Source organism: Dryobates pubescens, chromosome 33 (assembly GCF_014839835.1).
Source record: "Dryobates pubescens isolate bDryPub1 chromosome 33, bDryPub1.pri, whole genome shotgun sequence".
Lineage (NCBI taxonomy): Eukaryota > Metazoa > Chordata > Aves > Piciformes > Picidae > Dryobates > Dryobates pubescens.
This window is the reverse complement of record NC_071644.1, coordinates 4,260,937-4,284,600: the sequence shown is the minus strand read 5'-3', so window position 1 is coordinate 4,284,600 and position 23,664 is coordinate 4,260,937. Positions and strand designations below refer to the sequence as shown.

Below are 23,664 nucleotides of genomic sequence, written 5' to 3'. Positions count from 1 at the left end.
ACAGCTCTGGATAAAATAAACCTTTGCACAGATTGTTCCTGGTGTTCATAGCACTGTGTGTACATGAGCAACCAACACGTATATTGGAGAATTTGTACGTTCAGCTGTCTTTTCACTTTTTTTTTTTGCTTTTTGCAGCTACTTCTAAGCAGATGCATGAGCTGGATGTGGCTGGATAAAGAGATGTGTACAGCATGACCAACTAGTACCGTTACTAGCAGGGCAGCCACAGCAACAGAGTTCATCTGCCACCTCAAGTAAATAAATCAGAAGTGTAATGTAAACTCTGGATGCCAGGGTGAGGAGTTGGCCCATGAATGGCCTGGTTCAGTGGAATTCATGGAAACGTGTTGGTTTGCAAATGAACATGATTCACCAGTGCCTTAAACTTGAGTTACTCAGTGACTTAGTTAAAACAAAAACAATCCAGTTTCTTTTCAGTGCCCTGGCTGTCACTACAGGGTGCATTACATCAGAGCAATTATGAATGTGAAAATGCATTGTAAATGAGACTTTATTCATCACAAAGCTAGGTAATGCCTTTAAATGTCTGCAGATCATGGTTGCCTTTGCTTTTCCAAGTTTTTTGGGAATAAACCAAAAAACATTTGGGAGTTTTTAAATTGTACCAAACCAAAATATATTATGTGTGTGATATCTTTGAACTTTACAGGCTGATCTTCCTTTCCTTGTCTAATGACAGTGAAGCCAATGCTTTATTTTGCCTTGTGTAAGCCTGAAACAGAGATTCCTGCCTCAAATTTATGTCCGGGAGTTAACTTGATGGAAGGAATTTGGTTTACACCAGTGATATTTTCAGCTTCTTGGCATTCACTCTTATTTATTTTTTATTAAATCAAATGTTTGAGTAGACTTTTTTAAGCAGGGAAAGGAATATTGCAAGTTTGTGAAACGTCTGTTCTGAGCAGTGCCCAGTTCACCGTGTAGTTGACAATACAAAGATTTTTCTGCTGGCCAAATTTGGCTTCTCTTTCCATTCCTAATTATTAAAGATTTTGCAGTTGGAGCTTGGGTAATGCTGATACATGATCCCAAATCCAATCTAGAACCCTTTGTTTCTAGCTGCTTTGTGGAAGACAGGTAGTCTGGAAGTGAGTAAATTCATATGGTTTTAATTGGGACATTTGCCCATGGATGTGCACCCTACTAAGAAGGTGAATCACAAACAGCCACACTTTTGATCAAAGGTCACTTCACGGTAGTTACCAAAAAGATGTTTCCTCCTATTCATGTACCCTGCAGCTGAGGTGAACATGTGTACCCCTTTCATCTGTTTTCTCACAATCACTCTGCTGAGGTCTGTAAGGCTGTGTGCCAAGCAGTGTGGCTGCTGCGTTCAAGATAGCAAAATTGCAGATCCTAGTTAGTTTAATTTGAACAGCAGTAATGCAAGGAGTAACGGCAAAAAAAAGGCATTTCTAGAAAATAAGGTCATGCTTTATGAGAAACAGATTTTGTTTTATTTTTGGTACTGAATATGAGATGAAATTCCAAGGCAGAAGATGCAAAAGAAGCTTTATCCCAGCCTAGAGTAACAGGCCTGCACTAGGTGCCTTTGGACCGTGTGCTGTGAGTAATTTGGGTGTGAATAGGTGAATGAGTTACAGCATAGTAGCAAGGTTTTGCACAGTGCCTTTGTAAAGCATAATCTGGGACAGTCACTCTTCCACATGAGAGGGTGTGTTGAGGCATCACCCTGGGGTACCTTATAAAGCAATACATTGTTTAGCGCTTGAAAAATTGTGTTGCAGCCAGGCTTAAAGCAGCTTCTGCGCTTGAACCGTGGACTTTGCAGCAGCCTGAACTGTGGTGGAGCCGGTGCTGGAATCTGCACTTCCAGGGGAGGACAGAGGAGTGCGTGGGATTCAGGCTTGTGGGTTAGGAAAACTGGAACATTTTGAGACCATCTCGAGATCAGGTGTTTCTTGCTGTCAGTACGTTGTAAGGATGAAGATCAAGAACCTTGAATGAATGTGGTGCTGACTTACTCATTCTCTTTAGTTATCAGCATATCAAAGAATGACTGGCTCCTGAACTCTCAGGTGAAACATCTGCATAAGCTTGGGTTTTGAATCATTTGCAGACTGATTTTTGGCAATTTCACCTCTTTGCAACTTGAGTTCTTAAAGCCCAGAAAATTTGCTTTCAGAGTGTATAAAATGAGAATATGCAAGAGAAATTCTACCCCTTCTCTTCAGAGTTCAAGACTTCAGTTTCATCCATTTCCTAGTTATGGCAAACCAAATATGAGGACTTGGTTTTCTGCTTCAGCTGGTGTATTCATTCCTCTGGTTTCTGCAGAGCAAAACCATGTTGCTAGGCAGGGAAAAATAAGACCCTAAATGTCAATTGAAATGTTCAGCTATAATCATAGAAAAAAAAAGTTTTGCAGTCTTTGAACAAACAGTTTCCTGGAAATCTTCCTATTTGTTCCCTTCACAAAGATTATTTAATATTTCCCAACTGTCTTTTGTTTGTGTCAGCAAAGAGAAGCTCGTTTTGCTTCTTGTTAGTAGATAAGCTTTAGAAATTTCAGCTTTTAGATGAGGGAAGCCAGAGTACCCAGAAAGGACCTGAGTTACCCAAAAATGTCTGTGCCAATGCTGGGAGCTAATGACTTCCAGGTGTTTAAACCACATGGCCACTCTTGCCCAAATGTCTTTATTTTGGGGTTTGGATTAAAATACAGAGAATGTGAACTTTTGTTCCCTTTTCAATTTCCTTGTTTTACTTCCCTGGCATATACACCGAGCATATTTCAGTTGCAATGATAGCATCTTCAGTTGTGTTATCAGTGAACAAATGCAAAATATTTGCACAAAGGGATGTTACAAGGAAAACTCAGGTATATCTCACTAGTATTTTGAATTTAGTAAGATTGTTTGCCTTTCCAGTAACAGATCCAGAGTTACTCTGAATTCACTAGGGTTTGTTTGGATTTATATTTATGTAAATATGAGCAGAATTTCCTGTTATTAAAAGGACGTGAAGTGCTCATCATTCCAGTAATCTGCTAGAAGGGTGTACTTATTCCCAAAGTGAAAAAAAGAAAAAAAAAAGAATATAGGGAGTGCAGTAAGATCATAAGTAACTTCCAGTAAGTGATAGAATGGTGTTTCATCCTGAAACGCTGCTCTAATTGGGACCTGGTTATTGACTTACAGATGAACTTCACAGGTTAAATGCTTTGCTGAAATAACTGAACCTGGCTACAAAAGAGCTGTCTGTCAGTTCACACATACAACATATCTCAAAGCTGATCTTTTGTGAGATGACAAGGCTCTGCAAAAGCTGCATGGTGTCTTTCACTGGAGTTCTCTTTAACATGTTCTGCCTAGAGTTTAGAGAGTGGAATTCTTGTGTGCCTGAGTATGCTTTCTCCTTTGATTCTCTTCGTAGATGAGTAGCATCTTTCAAAACTGTAGGTGAAAACTGGATCTTACAGGTTAGGTTTTAGTTTTAATGAATCTCTACTAACTAACACCTGGACTGGAGTACATTAAAAATGTACATCTGATACTCATAAGTTAAGAAATGCTAGCAGCAAAGCTTCTTTGCACATGCTCACTCCCTATCATAGTTTTTATTTGCAGTATCCAGTTAGTCCTAGTTTCTCTCACAAGTTGTCGTCCTAGTGAGCTGGTGTCCTTCCTCTCTAGTCCTAGTTGTGAGTTTCTTCTACTCCAAGTTTTCTGATCCCTTCAATTGATTCTTTGTCCTCTATATGTATTCTGTCCAAATCCAAATCTATATGTATTCTTTCCAAAATCTCACTTTGAAGGTCTCCTTGAAAGCAGAGGAGATAGGCTTCCTCTTCTCAGTTCCAGTTCCTGGTCATATACTGATGAGAAGAAATTGCTATAGAGGAGGTTTGGATTTACTTCTGAAACTCCAGTGGGAATTCAGTGATGTGAAGATACTGCACTACAGTTAACTTGAGTTAACTGTGAGTGCCTTGAGAATGCCTAGAGAGGAATTCATTAGAGGTCTCCCCATTGAACATCAAATGTATTCACCATCAACTTTGTGCAAGGTTGGAATTTGATGAGGCTTTAGGTCAGTCAGGTTTTGGCAGACCTTTGTGGCTTCTCAACAGGCATGTTCCTGATACAAGAGTTACCTTCTAGTAGGGAATTCAAGAATTTAAGCTGAGGCATAATCTGTCATAACTGTTCTGCTCTGATGCTTCAGAGTCTGACGACTTTTAAGTAGCTGAAACTCAAGATCTTTTAAGTGCCAGGCAAAGTTCAAGACCACACACATGAAGAATGCAGCCAAAATCAAACAATATAAACCTTAAGTGTGCTTCTTTTATTATATATACTATTTCAGGTAGACTTTCTGCATGAGGGGAATTTCTGTGCAAGAAAAAAGGTGTGAATTTACTGCAAACTGGCTGCTGCTTATCAGCTACGTGGACATACTGCACGTTTAGAAACCTGCTAGCTGGAAGGCAAGTATGTGCTAAATTTCTTGCTTTTTACCAGCCCTCTCACGTAACTGCTGGCTTTATAGAAGCCTTCTTGCACTCTCTGGTTAGCAGGGGAGACCATGAGCTTTACAGAACTCCAGACAAAGACTTTGACTCAAGATAAGACTAAGCTAAAGCCAAAGCTAGTGCTCATGGATTCATTTGTACCAGTGCACAAGCTGGATGTGGGGAGAGAGGCACAAACAAAACAATTCTGTTGTGGGTGATTTATATGTAGAGTGCAATTAGTCCAGCTAATGAGCTGCAGAAAAGACTTTTGCTTTAAATTTAAACCAGTGCTAAGGCAGTGTGAAGAAAGGGCATGAAGGATCTTCAAAATACATCAGTCTTCATCCAATGTTACCTGTGCAACCTTTATTACCCACCACTTTCTTCACAGCTGTAATCTTTAAGTGGCTATTCCTGAACCACTGTCAGCCTCTCTTTCTAGCAAGGTATGGGAAGAATGACATTTGAATAATAGCATATTCAAATGACATTTGAATAATTACATCTTTGTCATAAGCTTTTTCTGTGGAGAATGACAATGTGCCAATCTAGCACACCAGAAGCTGTAGTCAGAATTACTGAAAATACAGACATGATGTGATCTTTCTTCTAAGGCTCTCTCTCTCAGCCAGCCTGTGGGCATAGTAATTCTGTGATCTGGTTTTGGTTTCTTTCATGGAAGCCAAGTCTTTCCTGAGAGCACTGTGTTCTCTGTCAGCTCTTCTCATTTTTCAGTCTGACTCAAAGTGCACTTTAGATTTGAAGCTGCTGGGCACCAGAAAAAGACGTCTTATAAAGATCCCTTTTTAACTTCAGTTATTTTATATATGTATGTATATATATACTCTATATGAAGTAGTGTATTAGTGGAGATAACAAAAATAGAGTTACAAGATATTGTCATCCACATCAATTTTATGTTGAAGTTACATCTGTAAAATAAGTCTAATTGAAAATTATTATTACCGTGATCAGTCTGTCACATTTTTTAACTGCTTAAATTTTTGCTTCAGTCAAAATTCTGAATGAGCCTGATCAAAAAGTGACTAAAATGGAAGAGATAGCATTGCTTCTGTTTTGCATGTAAACACTGAGTCCACATTTCTGGTAGCAGAAGTACACAGTTATGCTTCCAGAAAATTTAATTTTTAAGCATAACAATTCAAAGAGTGACTTTGCTGCTTCTGGCAGGCCAGAGCCTGGCACTACCATATGTTGTACTATTGAACTGAGGATGCAAGTATCTGGAATGGAAAATAGGCAATGGAATGACTGGAGTCAGTGGGTTTTGAGGCATAGGGTTTATAGACCTCAGCTGAAGCAAGACTTCTTGAAGGAAGACTGATATGAGCCAAGAAGCTTCTTTTTCTCCAGTGCATCCAGGTTCTTTGTCTGGAGAACTCTTCCAGCAGCTTTTTCATGGAGTCAGCAAAATCAGTTGCCACTGATAGCAATTCTGAGCTTCCCACAGTCAGGAACTGGCTGTTTCACAAATATACTTTTTGACCTTATATTCTGTAATTGAAAAAAGACCCAAGAATTACCAAAAAAGTAACCTTATCATTGCTTGGGAACAGACCAGGATACATCTCCTTCCTTAGGCTGTTCATTAATTGGCAAGGAATTGTCTATGCTCAGCAAGAACACAGATTAAGGCAAAAGTCCCAAGCTGCAGACAAAGAGGAGTTTGTCTCTTTGTTTATTTTAGATTGGTGGTTTGCCTCTGTCTGAAATGTTCTATAAATCAAGGAAGATGATTGCTTTTTCTGTTATTTTTACTAAAGACCAGAAACATCCTGTGAGAATTTATATCTACTGAAACTACAGTTATTGAAATTACTTAGGATTTCCCCTATGTATTGGGATTTTATTATGACTCCAGCTCATTATAAGCAAGGTTCTTCCTGCTGGGAACTCTCATTTTAAGCTGCTGCTACATTTCAACAAGTATGCAACAAGAGCTTCATACCGTCTTCTTTGCTGATCACAGTGAACAAATATGCCAAGGTAAATAGCTAAATCAACAGTTCTGCAAGTCTTGTTATCAAGAGCACCTGCAATGTATTTAACATTGCAGAGTGATTTGATTGGTGGAGCAATTTAAATGGATTGACAAATATTTAATACTAAAAATAAGGTAAGTGTTCGTGCCAGAAAATAAGTATCAGTACCAGAGTGGCACAGAGAGAGAATTTTGCCAGTCTGTGGCATACTTGGCACAAATGAGATTTTATTCCTTTTGACACATTCAGACAAGTTCAAATACTGTCAGCCTCAACCAGCTCAGACTTAGATTTCTCGCTTGCTAAGTGATGTTTCCCAATGAGATCACATTGCACCAGTTTTGCTCTCCCTCCCTCCTGTCTGCCCTCTTTGGAATACTGAAAGATTTCCGGATAAGTTCAGTATGTTTACTGCACTCACAATGCCTAAAATATGTGGGATCCTGACAGCTCTCCCTGTCTCTTGTTACTAGAGCTTCATATTCCTAAGGAAGGGAGTTCTCCCATTTCTAAAAAGTATAAGCGGATCAAGAGAGGTATCAAGAAAGTAATTTTTGGTGACTTCTTGATTTCTTTCCTTTAGCCATGAGATTTTGGGGGATTTATTACAGTAAATACCTTCATGTTTCTTTTTTAATTTGTTAAGGATTCCACCTTTTCTGTGACCACCCCTCTATGGTAGCACTGCCTTTGGTAGTACTGAGGCTCCTCATGAACTGCTAGTGTCTGATGGTGTTCGATCTAGCTAAGAAGCACACTGCAATGCTTTAAATAGCAACACGGACAGACATTGAACTACAGATTTTAGACAAGGTTATTTTAATATCTGTGCTTTTAAATTTCATGGTCTCCTTTAGCTGTTTGACAGTTGTTTGGAGATGACACTTTGTGGTTTGTTGTTTTGGGTTGGTTTTTTCCACAGATGCATATTAACTGAACATAAATATTTAAAAACAAAAGGAACTATGCCAAAAGTGAGACTTGAATATGAGACTAAAATCAGCCACTTTCAGAAAATAGCGTGCTAAGTGCCTTTGTTTGAGCATGTGTGTAGCAGTGCTGCTCCTGTAGTATTTTATGGATACTCTCTCTAAAAGGCTGCCCCTAGGAGCAGAACAATGAATAGGCAGTGCTGAAGGAATATCTTGGGCAGCATGACTTAGCTGTGTCTACATTCTTTTGCTCCAGGTATTAAATGACTTACAATACTTGCTCTATTCCCTTCCACCTTAACTCCATGCAACACAGATGATCCACAGTTTGGATACCCAGTGTAAAAATTACTTAAGCATTAGCTAAGTTCAGCATTAACTAAATAAATTAACTAAAATACTTAAAAGCAGCCTTGTCTTTGGGCATTGCTACCTTTAACATTCAAACCAAAAGGAGAGTCAGATGTTAGACACAAATATGTGCAATCAAACAAATGTGTTCAAGGCCAGGCTGGATGGGGCCTTGAGCAACCTGGTCTAGTGGGAGGTGTCCATGCCTGTGGCAGAGGGGTTGGAACTCAATAATCTTCAAGGTCCCTTTCAACCCAAACCATTCTAGGATTCTATGATTCTGTAAGTAATAGAATGCTCACAGGGGCTTTCCCCATTTGTTTTTCTGGTGTGGGCATTGTCCTCTGATGGAAGAACAGAGAAGTAGGGGCTGGTTGTTTGCTTCTATTTGTTCTGCTTTTATTTATTTTTTCATAATAACAGATAATTATTTTCTAGGAAATGCAGGCTGCATTTAGAGAACAGTAGTGTGGGCTTGTTATAAAAGAGAGGTGCTTCTTCCAGTTACTGATAGGGCTTATTTTGGAAAGCCCCTTTCGTTGTTTTAAATCAAAACACACCAAGGCTGAGTTACTGCATTCAGTTTTAAACAGAACACTGCTATTCAGCAACGTCTTCACTCTTTTAATTGCTGTTGCTTTTGCTACAGACTTGCAGTAGTCCTATGAAAAGTAGTCCTTTCTGAAAAGCCAGTAGCAGCAATAAGCCCTTTCTACTTTCCATCCTTGAAAATGTCCAATTCAATCAAGAGTGAATTTAAGAACAAGAAGTTCTAAGAAGGATGGCAACTGGAAAGTCTGGGTTTGGATGGGTAAGATAGATTTTTCTGAGGAACACTGGTCATCCACCACAACCTTTCCCCTTAGTGAGAGTATTCCTGGAATCTTAACTCTCAACCCAAGTCAGCTCCTATGTAAATTTGTATAATTAATGTCATTGCATCCTTTGCCAAATTTGATTGGGTTTAAAAACTCCTAGCACTGTTTACATTGTATACAAAATGTTCAGTATGCTCATTTCAGTTGTTGTTTTTTTCTCCATGTTGCCAGTCCAGGCAAAGTCTTTCACACACATTTTTTTTTTTGTACTGAAATACTTGGTTGTTTTATCAGGCACGTTGACCTCAGCAGTATGACTTACAGAAGTGAAAAGTTTCCAGGCTGTGTTGTATGCTGGTTCCTGTCCTTTTGCCAGAAAAGCTTAGATAGCAGCTGATCAGAAAATAAAAAAAAAGGAAGTCAAACAGCTTACCAATTGTCCTGACTACTGTGTCACCTGAAGCTGCACTCCTTAGTTGGGATAATTGCCTAATGGCATATAGCACACATTGAAGATGTTTTCTAGCCCATTATTTAATTAGGAATATTTGGACATTCAGATATTTAATTGTCTGCAGACTTTAAAAGCATACCTACCAGAATCACTTTTATTAGCTAAGGGAGCTTAGAACTTAAGAAGTAACCTGAGAGAGTGAAGGAAGGACATTAGGTTCATGTATCAAATACAGGGTATGCAATGTTTTGAAAACACTGGGTTTGTAAGATGATATTCTGGAGAAAGAAAGTGAGGTAGTGAAAAAGAAAGAGTTAGAGCTGTGACTTAAAGTATTAACATCATCTCAGGGTCCTCAGGAAATGCACTCATCTTTGGTACTCTGTTGCAATGGCAGTGAGGTAGCTGTGGGTCTTCAATAAAATAATCCATTTTCATAATCAATAATCCCACTTCAGTCTTTTCTCATTTATTTTTCTTGTTGCTGATAAGGGTGAGAAGCAAAAAACCATGGGTGTGAGAATTCAAATTCTCATTATTTTCCTGAGAATCTCAGAGAGGTTTTCAAGGCAGTCTGCCTTTTTTTCCCCTTTGAAGTGGCTAACTTCTACTTTTGATGAAACCTTTAGGGCAGATAAGAAAGCATAAGCATCTTAAACCAAGTGAAATCCTTCTGGGCACCAGAGCCAAAAACCATTATCCAGAGTAACAAATGAGAGTGAAATGATGAGTAGCAGTCCAAAGGAGCAGGAACTGATTTCATGTGGGATTGGAGGAAAGAGAAGGATTCTCAAGAGGATGCTTTGAAGTATGTTGCTGTTTAAGTAAAGTCTAAACCATTGTGGAGTCACCCTGGTCAGTTGTGAGTTTTCACACACTCATCCAAACAGCAGTAAAATGACTGTACTGCAAAAATGTGTGTTTCTTACTGGGAACTTTCTTGAGTTGTAGCTATTGAGAATGTGGTGAATGGATGGGGCTGGGCTTGGACTTGTGCCTAGCCAAGGCTTTGGGGTGGTGAAGAGCTCTCTGAGGGCAGCCTACATGACTCAGGAGGCTGTGTTTCAGCACAGCCATCCTGTACCTCCTGTGACAACCCTGATGTGTGGAGAAACCCAACAGCTCTGGGACTAGTGATTGACGTGGTTTTGTTTTGTTCTTTTTTTTAACCTTTCTTTCTTGGGCAGCCCTCTTCCTCCCCCTTCCTTCAAAAATTTTTCTCAGTTTGCTTGAGCCTCAAAGCCTGTCTCCTGCTTGTCTTGAACAGATGGAACGGCTCTGGACTGAATGAACAGAGAAGGAGCAAGACGAGGCTGGACCCTGGGAGAATCTCAGCCTCCAGGAGGAGCAACCTGGCTGTCTACCCTGCGATGCTGGGAGCTAGAGAGATTTAATACCACTACAGATGGCTGCCTGCAGCTTGGCACTGGGACTGTGGCTCTTTGTCCTTCTTCATGATATCCAGACAGCTCCACAGGTAAGGTAGGGTGGAACCAGGATCCTGAAGCCCCTCAGGGTGCAGGAGCCTGGAGAGGTCTGGGGGAAAACTGAGCTGCAGGGCTATCTTACCTATAGGCTGGGTGCTGGGAGATGGGCATCCACAGACACAGGCTTTGTGGTGAAACAGGGTGATAAAGGTGTAGAGCAGAGCTGCCAGGAGAGTTTGCCTTCTCTGGGAACTTTGCAAGTAGGAGCAGGAGATACTATCTATGATCTGCATCTTTTTGTTGGCATTGATAGTGTTGCTGCACCTCCAGGAACATCATGCTTGGGAATGAGGAAAGCTTTGATAGAGGTGGGGGACTGTTCTGGTTTGTTTGTGTGAGTGGATTTTCTTTTTGCCTGGATGGCCAGGTGTTCTGATTACAGGCACTTTCCTTGCAGAGGTTGGTTCTAGAGGGCTTCTGTTCACTCAGCTGATGTGAGTCAGGGCTGGCAAATTGAAAGGTGTGAAATCGAATAAAACAATAAAATACATTCTTCTTTATAACTACCCACCCCTCTGACACTGGCTTCCTCTTGAATGGGGTATTATTTCTGCATCAGCTTGACTTAAAATAGACACAGCCCATGTACATGCAAGCTAGCTCCCTGCTCAGATCATATCATCTCTTGTGGCTTTGCTTCACCACCACCCCCACTTCACTCCTCTCTAGTGGATCACGAGGCAGCAAGTCCTCAGCCCCTGGCATAAATCCATGTCATTTCCCAGGCTCACACTTATGCACACACTTTTTTCTTGAGAAACAAAATTAATAAAATCACTCACAGAGGCTCTTTGCACAGGCAGGTTAGTAACTGCATATGGTGTGAGACCCTGAAACTGGCCATTTCCCCTTGCAGTGGAAGTAGGAGCATATATCAGCCAAAGATACCTGTCTGTGCATTGTAACTGAAGGATATAACACACCACTTGGGCTGCCAGCAGATTTTTCTTTTTACAAGAAATGACTCTACTTAATCTTTGAAAATAACCAAGTCCTGCAACCTCTTCACAGACACTTGAGAGATCCTCCTGGCTCTTTTGGTAAGAGTAGGAGTTTGTCCTGTCTCTTTGGTTGTAAATTCCCCTCCCACATTGCAACCTCGCTCTACTTTGCCCTGCTTCTCTGGTCTGCCACTGGTGCCTTTCTGAAACATAAAGAGATCACCGTTCTTCTGTGGGATCAGAATCTGCAGTCCTTCCTCACCTGAGGAATATTTAGGAGGGAATTAAAATAAGTTTGTCCAGTCTGCTGAACACAAACTGCTTTGAGAGGTGTGACAGGAAAACCAAACCAAAACAAGAAGGTATTTTTGCTGTTTGACATCAGTTTTGGTGGTTTGCTCACAAAATGGAGTAGAGAGAAGATTTGGTTTTCTGATATCCATTGTCAGCATTCAGACTCACTGCAAAATCATCAGTGTGTACAGTTGAGGTGTAGATCTTGCTGGCATGAGAAACTGGCTTTTCATTTGCTTTCAGCCTTGCCTCTCTGACAGCAGTTCTTGCTTTTACTGCTAGTGCAATACAGATGATACTGTTTAAAGTGAGCAGGTCACAGCTTATTGGTCATATTTCAAACCATATCCCACCTTACTTGAGTCTGCAGTTTGAGTTTTGTTTAATACTGAGTTAACTCTCACTTGTTAATAGTGTCTTTACTATGAAGTAGATGAAGCTCGACTACTTGAAGGCTTAGATCATCAGCTTCGTTTGTACTGTCAGAATCTGGACAGAAGCTTGACCTGGAGTTGACTGTTTTGCTAGGCTATTAGTCAGTTCTAGAATAGCCAGTGTTGGTAGAAGATATTTTTTTTTTTTTACTGTAATATGCTTTCTTCCTGACTTACAGCTCATTTGTGGCAAGCTGATTTCTTACTCTGCCTCACCATCACTTTTTACTATGTGCTTAAAAGGCCATACATAAATGAGTCAAACCTTGTCCTGACTGAACTGCAGAGTAGCCCACTGAATTCAGCACCATCTTTACCATTGCCAATATTTAAACTGGAATACAGGAGGAGATGTTTTTTCAGCTATAGAAACTGTGCCATGGTTTGTTAAAGTGACTTTTTTTTAGAGCAGAGTACCTTGGGCTTGGCTCTATAAACAGTAAAGGTAGCTTGGAAGCTGTGCTTACAACTAGAAAGCAGCATTTGTTGGGAAGCTGCAGAGGTCAGGTATGGTGCAGCTGCCTGTAGTATATAGCTGCCCTCTTGTGGAAAGGAAAGAGTAAAGGTTGAGTACTTTTGTGTGTGTATTTTCATCATTTATGCAGTATGTATGTGTAGTTCATGCAGTAATTTATCACAGCACCAGGTGCAGATGACCATTAGAGTTTGTATTGATGTAACTGAGGGCAGAATCTAATCCTAAATTCCTGATTTTAGGATTTTAGACAAGGTAACTTTTTCCAAAGCAGCCTTTCCCTCACACTTTACACAGACACTATTCCTTTATTCAAACCCCAAAAGAGACAGTTAAATAAGCTGTACACTTATGTGCTGCATAAGTCAATCAAGAATGTTGTTCCCAATCTCAAATTCAACATCATTTGCAACCAGAGCTGGTTTCCCAGGAGAACCAGGAAGAGAAGGTGAAGGTTTTGTGGTGACATCCCATAGCTCTTAGAAAGAAACTAATCCTGTATGGCTTAGCTACAGTCAGAATGCTGTTGTTTCTTGCACTTTCTTCATAGAACTAGTTAATTCATGTCACTGAAGTGACTCCTGTATAACCCTTTGACTAGTGACTGGTTTCATCTCATTTCCTGTTATTCAGTGTAGCCTCAGAGTGGCTGGCAACCAGGGTGCTTCTTCATGCAGATGCAAGGAGATTCCTCTTTCTTTTCTACAATCTAGGGCTTCCTCTTCAGAAAATTAAAACGCAGGGTGCACATTCATAAACTGGATGTGAGTAAGGCTGAGCAAGCAGACCTCCGCTGCTTGTGCAGGAAGCTAGAAAAAATGCTTGTATGTCTCAAAAGGGATTTCTCAGCTCTAGTGCTGCAGCTCCATGCAACCTAATGGTTTCAATATGTTTCTGTTTCTTCTTCTTTTGTTAATTTCCTCCTTGACTGAAAGTTCCTGTTTTCTGACATAACCTGGGGCAAGTTAAATAACTTCTGTGTTTTATGGTCCTGCTGTGACATGAACAGCGCACTGAACAGGAGAATACAGCTGTGAAAGTAGTCAGGTAGTAAGATTCAGCGCTGCATAAAGAGGCAGTAAGAGACAGTAGGTGTTATTTCCAAGGCCAATGGGAAATTCATCTGCAGAAAGTGAGATGCAGGCTTTCTGAAATATTTAACTGTTCTACTACCAGTATAGTGTGGGAAAATCTCTGGGGAAGCTGCTGATTGGGCCTTTAGCAAAAAATTTACACCTTGTAGCAAATACTGAAACTGAAATTCAGATAATAGTTTTAGGGGATTATTAAGGGAGATACCAAATGAAAAAATCAGATTTTCCTATCAGAAGAAACGTAGCAGTGTAATCTCTTGGGAACTGAGAATATTGAATTGTTGCTAAATACACTCAACACTGCAATCCTTGCTTAAGCGTGTACGCAACAGGAGGAATTGTGCTGGGGAAACCTGAACTTTCAAAAAGCTGTGCATTTTTCCCTACCATCACTTGAGACAGAGAATGGGATCTGTCCTAATACAGAACTGTTTTCTAATTGTGCTTTTTGTCTGTTTTGATTTCTAGACATCATTAACCCCATCTCATTCCTGTGATACACTTAAGAATTGGTTCTATGATGAAACTTCTCAAAGCTGCTGTTACCAGTGTCCCTCAGGTCAGTATGTTTGGCATTCAGCCACAATGCCATGAAGCATTTCTTGTAGAGATAGCAGGAGCCGTGGGTGTCTGCAGAATTGCATTTGGTACCTGAAGAAAAGTGCAGTTTCATGAATCACTATCTAATATGCATTCAGATGTGAACTTGTTCACCACTGCCCTGCTCCTCTTTGGTCTGAATGCAAACAGGATAACTTGCTAGGATCTTTTGTGTGATTTTATCAGCTGACACTTTTGAAGTGGCTAGAACAAGGCAGGTCTAAGAATTCATTTCAGCTTGCTTCAGGGTGTGAAATACTGCAGTGAAATTAGGCAAGTTTCTCATCAGAGACAAAAAGCTATGAAATGGAGGTATGGAAAATCTGCCATTATCCTTATAGTCAAACCGTTTAGAAAGTGTCTCACATCAGAAAGGGAACAGCCCTTTGTCAAGGGACACAGAGAGCTTTAGAAAGCTGGCTGTGACTCAGAACACATAAAGGTCAGAAGCAGGAAACACCTTGGCGAGACAAGTTCTGGAAATGTCTGAAACTCCCCCTGTTGGCCAGAAACCCCCGCATCAAGTGGGGCACTTTGTGGTGCTCCACCATCCCCAGTCTCTACTTAGAGAAATGTTTTGCCTTTTTCTTTTCCCCCCTTTCTTTTTTTTTTCTCCTTAGGGAGATTTTTGACATTTATTTGTGCTCTAATGATAAAGAGGGCTTTAATGCTTGGTTGTTAGCACTGAGGTTCCTGCTGGAGTATCTTCCACTGCTGGCCACACCACTAGAAGTGTTTAGAAGCTGTGTAAGTAAACAAGACCAAGGGATGGAGAAATTGTCCTGTAAAAGAAGAAAAGGGACAGAGATCTGACTCTGAGCCAGTCCCAAGCAAAGCTCTTTTCTCCTTCAAAACCAGGCTTTACAAAAGCTCCCCCACAGTGACAAATGTCCTAGTGAGGTCTGGTGAAGAGCAGAGATCCGATTTACGTCTGCCTGTAGAGAGCCACCCATCTCAATCATCTCACCTCTGCTGAGTTTTGAAATTAATTTTTTTGCCACATCCTCAAGCCAGTCTTGGACAGCTCTTCACGTCCTCCTTCACACAACGGGCTCATAAGAATCCTTTTTCATTTTAATCTTCCTTCCACTTCCCTTCTATTTATTCTCTTTATGTTTTTTTACCTTTTTTGTTTGGTTGGGTTTGGGGTTTGGTTTTTTTGTTTGTTTGTTTTAAACTTAAAATCAGCTATCCAGCTCCACAAAATAGTGCTGCAGTCAACACTGAACATAATTTCCCACCCACAGTTATCAGCAAATCTTCAGGAGTGAGTGAATGCACATACAAAAGAAAACCACTTAAGCCACTTCTTTCATCTACTTACTTTCAGTACCATTTTCTGTACAGGTGATGGCAGCTGATATTCCTCCTGCTCAGGCTTTTTTCTGGTTCTTGAGCTATGAACACAGTCAGTGGAGAATGGCACCAAAAGACTGTTAGGCAAGCTTCAAAGCCATTGCACCTGGGGCACACATCCCCCAAGGGTGGGACCATGTGTACAGGAAATCTCAAATAACTGAAGTTAAAGCTTTGGGCTCATTGGGGGAGGAAGGGGGAAATGACACACGTGCAGCTTGACTGCTGAGGTTCAACAATCAGTCCCCACCTTGATGTCTAGAATAGTATCAGAAGAGTAGTTTTGAGGAGGTGGGAGTGATGTGGTTCACACTTGTCTGGTGGTATTTAGTGAGCCAAACATAGCACAGTTGTTTTTACCTGCACTCCTACATCATGCTTGCCAAAATGCAGAGTAGGTGAGTTATTTCCCTGCCAGTTTTCCCCTCCCTGGTTAACTCTTTGTGCTTGGGTGATGCAGGCTGGATGCTGAAACTGAGATTTGTTTCTCTCCTGTGTTCCACATGCAAAATGTTCAACTCTTCCTGTCTTTTTGTTGCTGCTTTACTTTTTATTTTTGCTTCTGCAACTTCTGCTCTTCCTTACCCTTTGGTAGTTATTTCCACCTCCTGGAAATGCCAGCTGCTCAACTATGCATACTGCATGGACACAGAAGGTCTGAGATCCAGGGTAGTGTGATTGCAAACTGTGAGCAAAGAGTCCTGGTGAGTTGGTAGTGTTGAGCAGAGAAGGTGTATAGCACAAACATCCAGCATCAGAAATCCATACTTATGTAATTTGATTTGTTTAAGGAAAATAATGAAAACAAAACAATCTCACAACTGTCAAGGCAACCATAAAACCAGCAGGACTGCTCAGAAAGTGATCTACTACTAACCTGCTGGGGCTATACACGGCACGGCACAAGAAGTACCATCTTGTAACCTCCTGCTCTGAACATGATTGCCCCTGGAGAAACCTGTCTGCAGATGGGTGATTCTGGCAACTTTTGAAAGGAATAGTGATCTCTTAGGTAGCAAAATATCAGGACTTGGTTGCTGTAGCCAGGCAGAAAACATGAAAAGCAATTTCCTTGGAACTTAGCAATGTCAGGACAACATTGCCCTCACTGCAGACTTGGTAATCTTTTCTAGCTGTCAGCAAATGTCTTGCTACATGCCTGTTCTGCAGCAGTCCATGCTGTGATAATGCCATGCACAGTGGTGCTGTCACAGGACAGCTGTGATCCCTTCAGACTGGAAGGGGAAAGGCAAAAATAGGCAAGATACAGGAACAAAGAGAAGACTGCAGTAGTGTCTAAATGAGCATACAAGAACTTCAGGAGGCTTGTCTCCTTTGATTCTGAACAAGCATCCTGCGTTTTGTTTTTCTTCTCCAGGCTCTGTTAAAAAGAGAGCATGTCCTAGAGACCCAGATGAAGACTGCATGAGATGTGGACCTGATCAGTATGTGAAAGAAGCATCCAGAAAACCACAATGTGACGCTTGTGTGTCATGTGCAGGTTTGCTTTCCCTCACACACACCTCACAGTTGCAGTCTCTCTAGATATTTTATCTACACTTTATTTATGTTTTATTCACTTAGAATTTCCAGCAGCAAAATTAGCCATCCTTGGTTAGTGATTTAGAGAGCAAAATGAAATGCTGCCTTGCACATTTTCAATATTGCTTCCTGTGTGACCTGGGACTACCAAAAAATTCATTCACCCAATCCTGTCCAGGTCTGATTTCTGCTTTCTGCCTTATATCACAAGCCATTGTCTACCCAATCCCCCAATTATTCAGGACTTAATTTGCCATCATGAAGGGTGACAGCAGCCTGTGCTGCTTCCTGAGCCTTTGAGCTGGTGTTTGCTCAGCTTTGGCCCCTGCTTTGCATTTCCCTCTGTTAGCATGTGTGTTTCTTCCCCACAGAACCTGACCTTGTGGAGAAAGAGCCCTGCTCCTTCAATTCCAGCCGCGTCTGTGAGTGCCGACCAGGCCTCTTCTGTCAGACCTCTGTCCTGTACAGCTGCTCGCGATGCCAGCAGCACACTGTTTGCAAGCCTGGTTTTGGAGTCAAAGTCAGAGGTGGGAATTGCTGCCTGGCTAGATTACCTTTCCTGACCTTGGCCATAGGCCTGGACCTGATGCATTTTGGTCAATCAGTCCTCAGTCATTATTTTTATTCAGGCACCTCAACGAATGATGTTACTTGTGAAAAGTGCCCTTCTGGGACCTTCTCTGATCAAAACTCTAGCACTGATATCTGCAAGCCCCACACAAAGTAAGTCAGTAGTTCTTTAAAGTAAGTAATTAATTAAAATTAATTAAAGAACCAAAAGGGACACCTGTCATTTCTGGTGCAAAGTATACACATTTGTCTTGGAGGCAATGGAATAGTTTTGGGTCTGTGTGCAGAATTTAGGTCTCTCTTTATACCTCTTGCACAGCTCAGTACCAGAGGAAAGTGGGAAGGGAGAAATCCCCTCTTGCTTCATTTTCAGTTCACTAAGTACAGTGGAGTTATACACACATGTGAGTATTGAGTATGCATCCAGGTCAAGAATTAATGCCACAGGGGCGAGAAGGTGGTTAATGACTTTTCCACTGAAAGCAGTAAATGCAAGTGGAACAGAAGTGACCAAAGGTATCTTTGTCACACAGAAAATATTCCTCTCATGTACCATGGCAGTTTTCCTCTAGCATTGATACCTTGTTCTCTTTCCTTCCTCAGCTGTGCTGAGTTAAACAAAGTAGCACTAACTGAAGGAAATGCCACACATGATCAGGTTTGCCGGGACCAATCACCCACCTACCTCACCCCAAGCACTTTGTCCATGAGATTCAGCAATGACACAAGTAACGATGACCTGCGGGGGGTTAAGGAGAACCTGGTGACCGCTGTTAGTATCCTTTTAAGTGCTACAGCAACTGAAAACCCCAGTTCAACTCCTGAGGAGAAAGCTCTGGCTGGCACTTTTCCCACCTCAGCCAAGGGGGAAACAACCACAGCAGGTAACAAAGCATTTACTCTGTCTACATCTTTTATTGAGATGTATCATTGACAAATACAATTTTTCTGTGGGAACTTCCTGCAAATCCCCTACAACTCCATGGATCGATGTCCAATCACATAGGGAACTAATAGTTCCCCTTTGCCCTTTCTTAACCTTTCCTGCCCTCCCTTTCCCTTTCTGTGCCACAGGTCCAGTTCTTTGGGCAGCAGTTCTCTCCCCGGTAGTGCTGCTTGTGGCCATGCTGTTATTCTGGAAATGGAAAGTTTGCAAGAAGCTCATCCTCAAAGCAAAGAGTGAGTTTTTAAAGCTGTAATACAGAGCATGTAGTAGAACATTTAGCATACAAGTGTATGCCATCTGGGAACTCAAACATCCCAGAATTTTGTGGAGGTCATTGGGGAAGAGAATGTTGAGTGCAGCATGGTGAAGGTGGGCCAGATAATGGTCCTAGGAAAACTCTCTTTATGTGGCATGTTGGAGAACATGAGAGAAAGACTGAGGCAGCTGTGAATTTATGGGTGGAGATGCTAAAAGCTGAGTAAGGAAAGAGTTAACCAGTGGGTTTTCTTCTCAGCACAGACACTAACATCAAATGATGCCTGAGGTGTTTTGTGAGTATTTGTTGATTCCCGTGATAGGACTGGACTTTGAGCACAAGAGGAAGAGTGACTTCTATTGATGCTGACTCTCTGTAGCATTGTTAGATGTGGGATGTGCCTGCAGAACCACATTCCCTCCTTTATTGAAAGCAGGATGTGCACGTTGTAGGTTGGTTATAAACCTGTAGGTATGGAGAAGCTGTTAGAGCCTGTAGTGAATTTTGCCAAGTGACTGATTTCTTCTATCAGCACATCTCGAGGCTCAAATCGAGGCTCAAATCTGAAGATCAGTGGCTGATGGACCAGGCGTTGTAATCCATCTGCCTAAAGAATAAGAGGATAATTTTAATATGGATCTTTATTTTATGGAATTTTAGTTTAAATCGTAGAACTTCTTCGTGTCAAATGTGTGTCCCTGCTGACAGACAAGAGGCCACTCCTGCTGCCACTAGATGGGGCCTTTCCCCCACTGACATGAGCAGTTGGCGATGCGCTGGTGCAGACCTTCACTGGGAACACTCCCTGCATTCCTGGGTACTCAGACTGGGGAGAGGTGTTCAAATAGCGTAGGTGTCAGCCATAGCAACCTATACAGACCCCCAGAATACACACGTTTTGCCCATTACCTAATCCTCTGTCAGCACTTCCATTCCTAGTGACTGCTCTGTTCTGTTAGGTTCTCCTAATTACCAGACACCAGAGCTTCTTATGCTCATTTATCCAGGAATGCTATTCAAAACTTCCTGTGTACAGCTTCATTTTCTCAGAATGGATTTTTTTTCTTCCTTGCTTGCCTTACACAATAGAAAATGGTACTGTGCAGCATTATAGAGCTGAGGCATTAAAAAGAAAGATTCTTGCATGAAATTAGCTAGTGAGCCTGAGCCTGTATAGCTTCATGGTACTACACCCCTCTTCTTTCACCAGTATTCCTTTCCTCCATTCCCTTAATATTCATCTGGCCCCACAATGAACTGATCCAACTTGTTAACCCAGTAGAAAGATATGATTTTATTTTTTTAATAATACCATCTTCTCTTTATCTAGAAAGTTTAATCAGTTCATTAGATAAACACAGTTGTGTTGTGGGGAGAGTGACAGGGATGGCCACAAAGGGCTCTTGGGGGAGCTGAATGTCACAGTCTTGGCAGCAGTATGTTAACCATGTCACCTAAGTGTGTCCTCAGTGGTAAGGAAAGCATGATGCAGGTGGGTTGGGCAGTAGCTTAGGACACAGCTGGGTGATCTTTCAGAGCATTCTTGTGCTTGCTGTGAATTTTCTTTGGATAATTTTTCCTTTTTTCCTCACAGGTTCGGATCTGGTGACCAAGCATACAGTAAGTACAAAGAGTACTCCCAAACAAACCACTTTCCATTCCAATGTCAGTAATGAGTGAGGTACATTTTTGCAAATGTCATCAAAAATCTGTGAATTTAGCTGAGAAGTACTATTTTTAAATACAGCCTTAAGTGATGCAGGAACCTAATATAAAGTTCCTCTATCAGTCAGGTGCTCCAGAATTTTTTACTCCCTGTGACAGTGGTGTTATGAAATACCTTATGTTATTCTGACTGCCACAGAAGGGTTCTGTAGACCTATTGCAATCTTCACATTCGCCCTACTTCTGTTCTCTTTGTATTGTCAGGAGATCATAATGACTGCTGACAGAGGGCCAGAAGAGGAGGAGTTAATTGACAGAACCCTGCCTTTGGAAACCAACAATAACTTGGTCTCCAGCAGAGAAAAAGCCTCTAATCCTGATCTGAGTCTGACTGATGTGACACAGAGCAATGGAAATGCCCTGGACTGCCCAATCGATTCTCCAGTGAGAGACCACACAAATAACAGAATTGGTGAGTCTTGCTATTTTGTGTTTTCTTTTTTCTCTTGCCTTTTACATTTTCAACCATGGGCACATTATGTCACTCTGAGATCATTAGTGAGCTGCAAAATGTCCAAAGATTCTGATGAAATTTGGGGCTGAGCTTCCAGACCCTTTGACACACAAATTCTGGTACATTCTTTTCATTAGATTCTTTTGAATCTAATACTTTCTTATTTTCACATCTGCCATAGTCACTTCTGACAGAAAAATGCTCTTCTTCCTCTTTTTCATTACAGAAGATGTAAATTTGCAGAAGAAATTTGAAATCCACAACAAGTTAGCTGAAAAATGATGCTGTAATACTTAATAAGAATTGTACTTCGCTTGTCTTAAGCTATCATTTTCTTCTCTTGGTTTCACAGTATAGCTTGAAATTTGCCTCCCATGTGTTCTCATGATATCTTTGACCATGGCACAGGGTAGGAGATGAAGTCAAACAAGGAAGCTTACTGACAGGGGAAGAGCTGTTATCTGAGAGAGTCTACATGAGACATTCTGGCAATGTTTCCAAACCCAGTTCTGAGTTTATTTGAAGGGGGCAGCTGACCTTTCCTTACTGAACACCCTTTCTGTTTCTTCTATGAGTGATGGATGGCCCTAGGATGAATGTGGTGATTTGACTTACTATACCCAAATATCTCCAAGCAATTGTGAACAATAACCTACAGTGTCTGCTTTGCAGCATCCTTCTGAATGAAATGTAGTGTTCCAAGCCATACCAAAGTCTGGTTTACCTTTGTAAAGGAGTAGGAGTCAACAAATTGGACACAAGATCCAAGTCTATCCCAGAAAAATTTGTAGGTGATTCTCTGCTGGAAAGAAACTTGTTTCTTTGCTGGTCCTAAGGCCTCAGTTATATACACAGTGCTGATCCTTGCTCAAAGGCTGCCTTTAATGCGGGTATTGTTGTTTCTGGAAACTGTAGGAGCATAAAACTTGGATTCTCCATATCTAATTTCCCCAGGTCCCAATGAATTGCTGCTTATGACTGACATTTGTGAATATCTTGCTGCCTTTTGTAATTTGTTAGTGAATTCTGTGTTTTCAAAGTGAGGGGCTTGATCTGCATGCTTCTGATTAAAATAAGAAAGGGAGAAACAAACAACAACAACAAAACAAACCAACCAAACAAAAATACCCCAAACAACTGAGTGCAAACAAACACTTTTCATGAAAAGAAACCACCTCTAGGATCAGCAATGGTTGTTAACTATGCTCAGCACTATTTTTTTCCTTCCTCAGAGAACTTATACATCTTGAAGGCCAATACTGTTATTGTGGGGTCCACTTCGGGCAAGAACTGTGCTGCTAGGGGATGTGAAAGCAATGTTGATGCCCATGAAAAAATGGAAGAGGTACTGGAAATGCACTATCCAGAGCAAGAAACAGAGTATTTTCCAGGGAATGAAGCGATGGTTCCTGTGGAGGAGGAGGGAAAGGAATTTCATCACCCCACCACTGCCACTGAAAAGTGATAACCCACTGAGGAGGTGTGTGAAGCTACAGAAATGTCCAGTGTGACACTAAGGCCACATCTATGACAAGGAGGGTGAACACAGTGCCTTAGATTATCTGAAAACTCATGGAAAACACTGAAACATGTTCAAAGAAGCAGTGCTAGAACCCAGTTCATCTAACAAATGAGAGGATTGTCCAAACTGTTTGCCTTCATAGCTGATGTCAAATATTTCTCTTCCCCTCAGTCTCCCGGTGTCATGCTGGAAAACAATTTTTAATCAAATCTACAAAATTCAGAGCACATCTGGATGCCAATTCAAGTTTCCCAGCTTGCTTTCTCTGTGTGAAGGAATGAATTAAAAACTATGTCTGATTACTACTGTTAGACATGAAAATTCTGGTCAGAGTTTTGAGCTTGAGACTCAGCCACATTTCATATGCTGTTTCTATTCCAGTATTAGAAATACTTCCAATTTTGTCATATAATTTGCAACATCTGCTATTTTTCTTAAGGCCTCAACTCTTGACTGAAGATGATGACAATTTCAGTGTTCCCTAACACAAACATTCTTAATTCTTAAGTTCACGGACTTTGTGTTCTTGAGGAAACAGGATCAAAAGGTGCCATGCAGACTCAGAAAACTGAAGTTAAACTAACGGAAACCCACTGTACTTCAGGCCATTCTTTCTACATCTGTGGCTTTTGACTACTTTAGATCATCAGCAAGTTTAGAAAATGGTTTCTTTGGACAGAAGCCCAACTGGCTAAACATTTGGGTATTGCATGAACTACATTCTTAGCCCAGTGTGGAGTCTGTAAAAAGGAGAAAAAAGAAAACAAATGAGTTCCCTACAAAAAGGAGGGACTGAAACACAGGCACAACAGTTATTTCTTATAACATTGTTAATATCTGCTAGTTTTAGAATTGCTAATAATCATCAGGGTGATGCTGATTTGCATATCTAGACTTTAAAAAATCTTT

At 41.1% G+C, this 23,664-nt stretch overlaps 1 protein-coding gene across 1 annotated transcript; it reads left to right on the top strand.

The window, feature by feature from the left end:
* Positions 1–216: 216 nt before the first annotated feature.
* TNFRSF8 (TNF receptor superfamily member 8) lies at positions 217–22,895 on the top strand. Its single transcript, XM_009906739.2, has 11 exons — positions 217–257; positions 10,327–10,536; positions 14,253–14,343; positions 17,119–17,241; positions 17,654–17,809; positions 17,912–18,005; positions 18,456–18,736; positions 18,927–19,031; positions 20,649–20,674; positions 20,984–21,191; positions 22,466–22,895. Exons 2-11 carry the CDS (start codon positions 10,465–10,467, stop codon positions 22,696–22,698), a joined length of 1,389 nt encoding a protein of 462 aa, XP_009905041.2. The 5' UTR covers positions 217–257; positions 10,327–10,464; the 3' UTR covers positions 22,699–22,895.
* Positions 22,896–23,664: the final 769 nt, after the last annotated feature.